Source organism: Phragmites australis, chromosome 8, assembly GCF_958298935.1.
Source record: "Phragmites australis chromosome 8, lpPhrAust1.1, whole genome shotgun sequence".
Classification (NCBI taxonomy): domain Eukaryota; kingdom Viridiplantae; phylum Streptophyta; class Magnoliopsida; order Poales; family Poaceae; genus Phragmites; species Phragmites australis.
The window spans coordinates 6,763,427-6,775,115 of NC_084928.1; the positions used below are offsets into that span (position 1 = coordinate 6,763,427).

The 11,689-nt window shown below is 39.8% G+C and overlaps 1 protein-coding gene across 2 annotated transcripts; it reads right to left on the minus strand.

The window, feature by feature from the left end:
- Positions 1 to 4,025: 4,025 nt before the first annotated feature.
- LOC133926472 (pantothenate kinase 1) lies at positions 4,026 to 11,089 on the minus strand. Of its 2 annotated transcripts, XM_062372429.1 has the most exons (17): positions 10,615 to 11,089; positions 10,380 to 10,520; positions 9,941 to 9,975; positions 9,227 to 9,343; positions 8,869 to 8,988; positions 8,694 to 8,788; positions 8,524 to 8,617; positions 7,550 to 7,681; positions 6,984 to 7,096; positions 6,654 to 6,777; positions 6,340 to 6,456; positions 6,006 to 6,100; positions 5,843 to 5,936; positions 5,091 to 5,216; positions 4,900 to 5,012; positions 4,579 to 4,768; positions 4,026 to 4,462 (listed from the first exon to the last, which is right to left on the minus strand). In XM_062372429.1, exons 1-17 carry the CDS (start codon positions 10,739 to 10,741, stop codon positions 4,319 to 4,321), a joined length of 1,977 nt encoding a protein of 658 aa, XP_062228413.1. In that variant the 5' UTR covers positions 10,742 to 11,089; the 3' UTR covers positions 4,026 to 4,318. The 2 variants fall into 2 exon arrangements, with proteins under 2 accessions (XP_062228413.1, XP_062228414.1); XM_062372430.1 differs by lacking the exons at positions 9,941 to 9,975; positions 10,380 to 10,520; positions 10,615 to 11,089 and adding an exon at positions 9,692 to 9,914.
- Positions 11,090 to 11,689: the final 600 nt, after the last annotated feature.

Genomic DNA, 11,689 nt, shown 5'->3' on the forward strand with positions numbered 1-11,689 from the left:
GGTCGCTAGAAGAGGATAGGGTTGGAAAAGACCTGGCTCTTTGTGAGCTCCTCAACGGAGACGTAGGCACTTCTTTGTGAGGTGGCCGAACTCCGGGATAATCTCTCGTGTTCGTACTTGTGCCATTTGCTTTATTGTGTGAATTTTGTGATTTGTCATATAAATTGCTTTAGTGATCATCTTGCTAGTGTTAAGTGTTATTCTAGCTCTGTGATATCCAATAGATCTAGCTTAAACCTTAGATTCTAGCTATTAGCTTTAATTCGTAGTTGTTCTAAAATTCCTATATAGACCGGAGACTCCGGACTATACCGGATACTCCGGACCATACCGGAGTATCCGACCTTCACCGGAGTATCCGGCAGATTTAATCCGTTGTTTTAGTTTTAATTTTCAGAAAAGCCTATTCACCCCCCCCCCCTCTAGGCACTTTCAGTTTCGGATCCCTGTCGGGTCTCAGATCCCCACGGGGCCAAGACTAGGGGCATTTTTGCACCTGGTTTGAATTTCGGGTTCAAGTCAGGTTTCAACTTTCGAGTTTAGAGTCGGGTGCATTCTTGCTCCACCCGGCTTTGATCCGACCCATTGCTACTCTTATTCGGTTCTCTTTCTTTTGCCAAATTCTATGTGGTATTAATGGCCTATATGGCATAGCACCAACTGTCAGAATTTTTCAAGCCTAGTATTCTCAGCTTAGGAATTTGTAGAGTTAGAATTGTGGGTACACTGAGTATATTTATATAAGTAAATTTGTTTCTATTTTAGTTCAAAAATAGAGACTTAAATTATTTTATCTTAACCTACAAACGCAAGATATGCCATAGAGCTAAGAGCTAAAACTCTAATAAATAAGATCTAACTTCATGATATGGATCATTAATACGAGAAAATAACTCTTCTACAAAGGATGGAGAGAAATCACGAACGTGAATTTGCTGGAGGGTGGTACTAGTGTGCAGATCCCATGAAACTATGGTTGGAAATTTTATGATGTAGCAACTCAAACCTTTTTCTTTGTTTTTCTGAATTGAAAGCTCCTCGATTTAGTGTGAAAGTTCTTCAAATTTAGCTAAAAATTTCATTCAGATCTACTTGAAAGCTTCTCATTCGATGTGAAGGCCCTACATATTTAATTGAAAGTAGCATTGTTAGCTAAGTGTGGACAGGGTGAGGCGTCTGAAAAAAAAAAACGTGTTACCGATAATTAGAAACATCAGAAAGAAAAAACCTCCGACAAGCACATACCATTATCTCCTAATTATTCCGGGCTTCACATATTAGAGGCACACTCTTTTCGAAACGACTGCACGGTAAACGTTAGCTAGATGGAGGGATTTCAATTTCATTTTATAAACTTTTTTCGTTCATCGGTAATAGATCGAAATTTCGCTGAAATTTTGATCATTTTTTCTGTCCTCTTCTTCGTGGGTTTCATATGTCAGTAAAAGAAAATTTTAAAATTATATATTTTATTTCCCTTTAAAATTCTTAAAATTTACTAAATTTTGTTGAAATTTTAATCTCTAGCTAGATCACGATCTAGTTAACATATACAACAGGAGATTTCCCTACGAATTTCTTTTCTTTCCCGCTGCCCGCCTGCTCGCCATTCCCCTATCAAGCCCAGCAGCAAGGACCGGAAGCTTGATTCGCCGTTCCATATCTGCCGCGTGCCTGAACTCGCATTTCGTCCTTTTTCTGATGCTTCTTCCTTTTTATTCCTTCTTTTTTTAGAAAAAAAGATTACTCAATTTGTATTAAAAGCCAATAGAATGCCTTATAACTCGTACCATCCGCTGAGAACACCAGCTTAGCAATCAGAACAGAAAAGACCTATAGCTATCAGGCCTACACAAAAAGCAGCTTACAACGGACAGACTCGAGAGAACATTACTCTAAGCATCAACACAAAATAGACAAAAGAAGGAGCTACCCAAACACAACATTTCCAGACTAGAAAGATTACAGCTATACTAAATCAGACAACATCACGGCAGACGGAACAAACGTCTGCATCCAATCCAAAAGATGAGAGATGATCGTGTCAACCTTCAACCCGAGCACTTCAAATGTTGGATCGACATTTTCATTCAAATGTTGAATCAATGTGTCTTGTAAAAAAGTTGATCAACATGACTAATGGAAGATCTTGAATAAACACTTTTAAAAAATGTTAATCAACAAAAGAATATTATACCAATATCCACCTAAAGTGTTAAATCAACATGTCATGTAAAATTGTTGGATCGACAACTACCAAAATTGTTGAGTTAACAAAAAAAATTGAATCGACAATTATTTAAAATGTTGAATAAATAAAAAATAATTTGCATATTATATGTGTTGGAAATAAGAAGGAAGGGGGCGGGGGGGGGGGGGGTGTTTCGTATGCACACATGGGCATAACCATTGCAAGTCAATTGAGATGTTACAGATATCTTAGTCAAATAAATTTGAACTAGATTTTCACAAGAATTATGAGATTTAAGGTTTAGGGTGGGGATTACCTTGCTCTAGTGCGTTTAGATGGATGGCTGGGGAGGCCGGTTGAACCAACGGTGTTGGAGGGACGACAACCCCTCTTCTCGCGGTGGAGGATCATCGGTGGGCGGTATCGATCAGTGGGGTTGTTGGGGGAATGGTACCGTGCTGGTTCCTAACCCTCAATTGGCTTCGGACAGCCTTGAAAAATCTCAGATAAGGATGGACAATGCTAATATAATAAAGAAGTGGTTTTGGAAGTAGTTTTGCATAGATGGAGCTGAAGGGGAAGGCTAATGCCAAGTACAAATGTCAAAGGTCTCGAATTTGACACACCGAAGACCTCGAGGGGGCCCGAAGGGATATCGAGCAAGGGACAGAAGCATGGAGGCCAGAAACATCTTCTGTGGTAGGCGTGGGCGAAGAGCGAAAGGCTATCTATGACGAAGTAGAGGACCCAAAGGGAAGCCCGAAGGTGGTCAACCATTGGTCGAAGGGAAGCCCGAAGGTGGTCAACACTAGGACAAATGGTTAACCGACACGTGTGACCATAGACACATGTCACATCCTGATTAATGTAACGTTGTGATAGTGTATTAGCTATAATACCCCTAGAATATTCTAAAGCATTTTAAAGAACATGGGCATTAATGTAATGATAATTAGGGTGATTGATGTATGGCTAAAATACCCCCATCCAAATGATGTGATGTGATGCAATGAATATTCAACATACCACTAAACACTATTGTGATCTATTCATTGTGTTAGCACTGTTCTTTATGTTGCGATTTTGATCCCAACAGGGGGCGTCACATGTTGAAGTGGTTAGCGTGGTAGTGGGAGTGGAGGACGGGGGGGGGGGGACTTTGACCGTGTTGAAAAAGAACGGTGCACGCTGGTGTAGGAGGGAGAAGACACACCAGGTTTATAGTAGGGGAGGGATGAGATGCGTCAGCAAGGTGAAGGGAAGCGGCACGTTGGATGGATGACTGTGTCTGGATAACTCAGGGTGGGGAGGGATGGAGCATAAAGAAACAGAGAGAAAATCGCGAGAGATGAGGTAAGGGTAGGTCAAATAAAGTGTCTAATCTAAATGTTTGGATCTAGATTCAACGGTTTAGAAATGTAATTGAGATATTTATAAAATACCAAGCAACTTGTAATGAGACAAACCCAAAGAAATAACGTGGCAGCACCGCTCATCTTGTACGAGGAGACAACAGACAAGTAAGGCCAGAAAAAAAAAAGGAATAGCACGTGAACGTTCAGCAGGCGCGCGTCAATGACGACATGCGATGTCAGGGATCCCGGTCGGCACAGGCATACGCGTGAATGGCAGCCCCGTAAAGTCCAAAAACGGAAACCGTTAACCAGTAATAACAGGCCGTTCGTCTTTTCTTATACTTAAATTTCTATCCAAGGTCCTCAAAGATGGGGGGGGGGGGGGGAGGGTGATTCCAATCTTCAAGAAAGTCGTATTTACACTCCGAAAAATCAATGTATTTTGTCCTTCGGAACGGACAGTTCAAACTCCAAACCGATACCGACAAAAATATATACTATTTTGACAAATTTGCAAGACCGGATACTTACTGGTTTTGCAAACTACTAATGTAACATTTACACACAGGAAACTGGTTACATGAAGGGAGCAAATACAGAGGATCTTGTATAAAAAATAGAAACAAATATACAACATAAGCTCACTAGACGAGCAATGCTTGTTGGTATTTTTGCCTGACTGCACTCTTCCTATATGAATACCTTTTGAACCATTTCCAAAACTGCTACACGTTCTACAACAAGCTGGCGCTGGCGCTGGCGCTTTATTGCTTCACAAGGTTGCTGCCTCACCTGATCTTGCCAAGTAAGCCTTCAGCTCAGCGTTCTCCCTTTGTAATCGATCAACCTCAGCCTTCAGCACAGCATTGTCATGCCGTAAGCTTTCTACTTCACCTTCAAGTGTCGTATTTTCTCCCTAAAACAAGCACAAGGACAAAAGAATGACATAATAGGAGAAAATTATTGAGGTTGCCATTGGCAAATTCTATTGTAATTTAACTAGGTTGCTACATGCTAATATATGCCACTTACGTTCTCCTGTTGTTGAGTGAGAGGTAAAGATGGGAATTGCCCAGTGTATGGAGCGCCAAGCAAGACCTCCCTGATGACTTCATGTGCCGCCAAGCCATCAATACCCATGTTCTCATAACTCCAAAATGCACCCAGTGTTCCCAAGAACCCTTCATGACATAGAAATGTCGTCTGAACTTCACCTTTGGACCTGGAAGCAATCAACAAGAGGTAAGAAACCATTGGCTTAGTGGAGGTGGAGAAAGCGCTGTCATGGTGCAGGACAGCAAATTGCTGTATGTTACTATAATATTTGCAACTGTAGCTGAATAAACTTCTTACCAATACTTTAATGAACGAGAAATCTTGTCCATAGTCTTTTCATGACCACAGACATAAGCACCTCGGAAGAAAATTCTCTTCAGGCCTGAAAGATTAGCCACAAAGTAGGCTATCTAGAAGAGAAGCAGAAATAAGGTCAGGGTAACTGATGAATGAAATCTAGTAACCACAAAATCTGGAGAGAAGAATACCTGTCCAATGTTGTAAGTGAAAGAATTCAATAGAGCTGCAGCAAGATCCTCTACTTTGTACTCCGAAAGCTTGCTTGAGTTCACTTTTCCAAAGCTAGCCGCAGTAGTGGATGCTGGAAGGCCAATCTAAAAGAAAAATGAGAACTAATGAACATACTGATAATTAATTATTATAAGTTGTCACATGAGAATACAATGGTGCATTGAAAAAGATTCACAATTTGTGCTAATCTTCCTAGAACCTCAGAGAACTCGAGATGCAAACAAGAGGTTCAAAAATCAAAAGCGTCGCAACACCAGTTCTGCATACAGATAACAGAAAAACATACCTAAGCTCAAATATTATGCATGATGGTTCAAAAGTCTAAGGTCATGTGCTTGAGTTTCACAACGTTCATGATAAATGCACCGAAGACCTAAAACTAATCTTACAAAAGTAGGCATTGATTGAACATCCATCTCCAAATAGTGACAGCAACATATGAATATAACTGTAAACTGGAAGACTGTGATATTTACTGTGACCTGATGGATGGAAAGAGTTGTGACCCTATTATTCTTATTTTCTTTTGAACTGGCTCTCCAGAATATGTATTACTTCCCAGGTCATCATTAAGCAGAAGCAGTGTGATATTCGTACATATTCTATTTTCTTAGAACTGGTAATATAGTTGTTGCATGCTGCATTGTTTCATACTACTGGCAAAAAAGTTCATGTGAAAAGGCTTCTTGTTCAAAGGATAGATAAATACCTTGGGATAGCCCTCTTCACCATATATGTCCCCAACAGTCAAATCGACAGACAAATTATTGCCCCTCTGGCTCAGCTCCAAGAATTCTTCATAACTAAAAGGAAAATTTTAATTATGTAACCAAAAAAAATTCTTATATCTTTACAATCTAATTAGATAGTACCTCGAACAACCCGTCAAAAGCCTTGCAAGACCAAGGATAGTACCACCACCAAGATGGGATCCTATAATTCTTTCAAACTTCCCCTTACCAATTACCTGCTCATAAAAGTATGTTCCTGATAACAAGTTTTTCTGAAAGCACGTTATTGATAACAGATGACTTGGTGGGAGACCGGGAGGTGTGGGTGTACACCCCCACCACTCAGGTTCGACTCCTCTTCAGCTCGAATTTAGATATCTATTTCTTAATAAAAAGTCACATAGTTCCTCCTGGGTTGGTCTAGTTTTCTTTGAAGAATATGATAAATGAAAAGAGAAGCATTATGTTGGCGAACCTCTATCATGCTGACACCTGATCCGATATTAACAAGCAGATAAGGAAATATATTGCTATCATTCTCTTCATCTGCTGATGTCCCATCAACAGGTGCTGCTGACTCGTGATGAGGTTCCTGTATCAACAAAAAGGTAGAGCAGGGAAATACCACATTTTAGCTTGGCAAAGATAAATCACTTTATACACAGAGCAAGATACTGAAATTCATAGAAGCGTTTTCCACATACACAGAGCAAGATACTGAAATTCATGTGTTTTGTAGAGTAGGACGTCAACGATAAACACATGTAGGATATCTTTGTGGAAACTCACCTTCTCCTGTGATTCCTCGAGGGTACGATCTTCACCACTGGGATCCCCATAACTCATCAAGGCACCAAGTGCTCCCAGATACCCTTCATGTCGCAAGAATACAGCTTGCATTTGACTCTGTGACCTGATCAACGATAGACCACACATGTTTAGATTCTGGACAACCTAGACTTAAAGAAATAAGGAACCCAAAGTAGCTGAATGTAGAATCATCATAATGATAAAGCCAGAAAATTCAGAGATAGAAACTGAAATATAGCGTACATTTTCTCCTTTTCTTAATAACAAATGTACATAAATAGAGACGAACTTAAAACAAGAAATGCTTACCAGAAGTCAATTGCATAAGAAATATTTTCCATTGTGCTTTTGTGTCCACGTATATATGATCCACCAAAGAAGACCCTTTGGAGGCCCAAAAGTGATGCAACAAGGAAAGCAATCTGAAGGGCATGCACTGTGAGTTCCATATCAAACCAATAGATAAACAAATGCTAACAATAATAAAAAAATAGAACCACAAAAAAATGTGAAACCCAAGAAAGAGTAGTCTCTGGCAGTGCTATTATCATTTTGGAGCTCATTTACACAAACTGGTTTATATATATGCCTTTTCTATTAAACCATTGCATACAACAAAAAAGTCAGCATATTTCTATTCTCTCCACTTAACTTTAGAAATAGGTATTCTGATACAATAATTTTCAGAAAAATAACAAGTAAATATATCTAGATTATTTCCTCCAATATAAAAATGTTGATTGTCATACATGTAAACAGCTAATTAAGTAGCTGACAAAATTTATTCAGTTTTTTTTTTGTGTTGTTTCAATATTCCCGTTCCAGGGTAATAAGTCTTATTTCATAACAAGCAGACATACAGAACATAAATTCACCTGTGCAATGTTGTAGGTAAAGGCGCTCAACAATGTGGATGCAAGGTCTTCAGGTTTGTAGTCTGTCAGATTTTTCTTAGAAGTAATAACTTTCCCAAAGCTAGAAGCAAGAGTTGATGTTGAAAGTCCTTGCTGGCACACATAAGAAAATGATCAATCAACCATCCATGAGGACTGATGCTCAATGATGAAAAGCCAAAGGATAGATAAGTTTAAACATAGCAAACAATATGTTATGTAATAAAAGCTGATGACAGGCATTTTACAGCAGATACGAAAAGAAGAGAAATATGATAGAAACAGCAGATCCTCAAATTGGTGGCCCCCTAATTATGATTAACGAAGAACCATTAGATGTTATTAGGGAACTTATTTAGACTTAGGAAAATTAGCCACATAAAGCTAGATCTAAAAGATATCACATACCTTCCCACTTTCAGGTTTATGTAAACCCAAGGTAAACTTCTAATAAAGCTAACAAAGTCCTTTTAAGATATGAGGGAGCCCAAATATTAAAACATGAAACGTGAAATATTAGTTCTTTGAACATAAGGATTCCTATGCTATATAAAACAACATTAATTAAGATATAACACAAATACATGCAAATGCACAGGGCAACAAATCTAGTTGTCAGGAAAATAGATAGACGTGTGTCATCAATCATTTTAAACAAAAAACACCGAGCAGTCATAGTGTCACAGTGATTTGGTAATGCTAGAAACGTAAGTCCATTCAAGGAAAGTATAGCATTAATAAATTAATATCTGTAGGTTGTTATGTAATCCTCAGCAAGTAGTCATGCAGTCAATATTCACCAAGCGAAGATTAAAAAAAGATGCTTTAGCGGCCCACCAAAGCAAAAACAGAAGAAACAGGCACACATATTAGAAAAATCAAGCCGCGACAGCATCACAGCAGAGAAATGATATGTTCCCTAATCAAAGTATTACAAGAAAAGGGTGAAGACAAACCTTCTGGCAGACAAGCTCTCCACATATATCCTTCACAATTAGATCAAGAACAAAATTGTCCCCTTTCTGGCTTAATTGCAAGAATTCATCATAACTAAGAGAATTGTAACAAATTAGTAAGGAAGAAACATTAAACAAGTCATTGCATGATGTGGAAGGCTGGGTATTACCTCTTACAGCCTGTTAAAAGTTTTGCTAAACCAAACATGGTACCACCACCAATGTGCGTCCCAGTTACCCTTTCAAAATTTCTATTTCCAGTGACCTACAATATACTTAATAACATATGGTCATATGAGTTACACTGTGATGCACTTCCATAAAAGTATCCTTATAAAGTACAACCTTCAGTATGCTAACTCCTGAGCCAATGTTGACAAGAAGGTAAGGAAACAAGTTATTTGGGGAAACATCGACTGGACTCCTCTTTCCATTCATGTGTGTGAAGGCTGCGCCAGGAATATTCTGCAAGACAACATCAATTAAAGGGAAAACATGTTCTGTGTCAAAATAAATACTAGAATTTGTGGATGATGAGCTGGCTATGTAATTTGCTCAAGAATGTGATAGAGCCATCTAAAATATTATCGGGAAAAAAAGTTCAAAATAAAACCTAACTGTAAGCTGCAATACAAGACATGCCAGAATATTTGAATGCTCTCAGTGAAATAAGATGATATGACAAGAGGAGCTAAGGACTGACCTGCAACAAAAAATTTGCTCCAGAAACGACACTATCCATTTCATCAAGCTTGTCAAGACAAACACCTAGTTTCTCCCGGAAATCATCGGCAAATTTATATGCTCCACCACCTGTAGCCTGTGCATGATCTCTATCATATTTTTTTTCATAATTCTTTGAAAAAGCAAGCACAACTGTACAAGAACATGTCATCCAACAATCTCCTGTTCTGACAACTATGAGTATGTATAAGATATCAGCAAAAAATAGTTATACTCTGTTTCTTGGAATTGGAGATACTAAAACTTAATTTCTGTAACTCTATAGGAGTTGTCGGTCTTCATGATAAGAATATCAGTAACAGTGCCAGTGGAAATCATTAAATTCAAGAATTACTTCGAATAATCAACTGTAACTAATAGGAATATAAATATATTTCAATAATGTTGGTAATTTTTGCATGCCATCTCAAGAAAAAAAAATTATTTTTGACAGCATCATCCAGCCACTGCCATAATGAACTCAATAGAAGCCCATGGAACCATTGAAGAATATCAGGGATGGGAAGCAACGAAAATAATTCAAAGTTAGTGATAGTTTGTTTTGTGCAAGGATAGAGGTAAAACATCCCAGAATGACCTTGCAAATAAATGCACAAAGTACCAACTGCGTCTTCGCTCACATTGATGCCTTTACCTTTTTGGCTATAAATACATTAGCACATGAAAAACGTACCTTCAGCGTCACGTTTTGTTTGCTTGACCTCGTCCCTGACGTCAAAAATTACAATTTAATATATAAGAAAATAATCCACGATATAACCAAACAAAAAAGGTTGAAATTTGACTGGCGGTAAAAACAATATCATGTAGCTGAAGATTGCATGAAAAGATGAAATGTTGGCCGTTACAGACACCTCTCGGGTGGTATAGTAAATATGAAGGGTTCTAATTATCCAAAAAATCGGTAATAGTCGTTAATTTCTAGGCACAAATTTCCAATGTGACAATAACTATCCTAAGTCTTGAATAATTAACCAATGTTCATCAAGCCTCACGTTGTCCTACTTAATTCTCCCATCGAACAAGTCATCAAATGCTCCCGTGTCCACAATGAAACTGTCGTGACCTCGAAACCAAATGGGCTAGAGGATCAGCCCGAGGCAGCGACGTACCATTGCAGCGGAGGAGCCCCTCGGCCCGGACGAACTCGAAGCATTCCTCGAGTCGGCGCCTCTCGAACTTGGCGAACCGCAGCTCCGCGCCGTCGCCCCCGCCGCCGCAACTCGCCGTGTACACCAGCTTGATCAGAGTCCCTACGACCAGCAGGAGCCCACGGCCCCATGAGTAAGCACCCAAAACTCACGCAAAAAAAATAATAACAGGCAGAAACCAGCACGGCGGCAGTACCTCCGATGTCGAGGGCGAGAAGCGGGGACGCGGCAGGCTGGCGCGGGAGGAAGATGGGCGGGTTGCGGCCGTCGAGGTCCCCGCGGATCTCGGCGCCCGAGAGATTGACAGCGCGCCCGCGGTCCATCACCCCCCGCCCCGCCGCCGTCACAGATCGCTCCGGGCCCGGGATCGCGCCGCCCGCATTCGCGGCGCAGCCCCCGCCTCGTCGCCGCCGCCGCCGCCTCGGTTTGAATCCTGCGCCTGCTGCGCTGCGCCGTGCTGTGCCGGCGTTTGGGACTCTCGTCGCTTGCTGTATCGGTCTCGGTCTCGCGTCGGACGGACGGACGGAGTCGTACGCGCCTGGCACTACAACTGTGCAAGTGCGATCTCGCTCGCGCCGCGCGGCGGTAGTTGGGATTATTTTGGTGGGTTTGGTGGGGGTGGGTTCGGAGACCAGAATAGAAGCGAAATAAAAACTGGGGTCGAGTTGGATGAGGCTGCCGTGTCAGGCTTAGGTCTTGTTTAAATACATCTAGTTTTAGAATTTTTAACTAATTGAAAAAGTAGGTGTGGTTATTGAATTTTGATAGTTGTTTTTTATAATAATTTTTAGCTTCTCAAAACACTAAAAGATAAAATCTTCTCTCAATTTATTTCTCAGCTTCTAGTTTATTACAGTCATGGTCGCTTTCACAGCCAGTTAAAAACCAACGGAAGCTGAGGTCAAAAGTCAATCATTCGGATCCAGCTGTCGTGTCACGCTTAGATCTCATTTGAATAGGATGTGATTTTAGATCTTCTGACTAACTAAGAAAGTGTTGTGACTGTTGAATCTTGCTTGTTGATTTTTATAATAAATTTTTAGTTTCTTAGCCCATTAAAAATTAGAAAATCTCATCTCAATCTATTTATCAGCTTCTAATTCATTTCAACCATAGCTATTTTCTCAACCAACCAAACACCAATAAAAGCCAAGATCAAAAGACATCCGTTTAGATAGTTTCTGATTTTTTTTTAAAAAACAAAAAAAGCCTATCTAAACGGGTTAGTATTATTGGACACGGATATAGGCACAAAATCAGATTTAGATCTA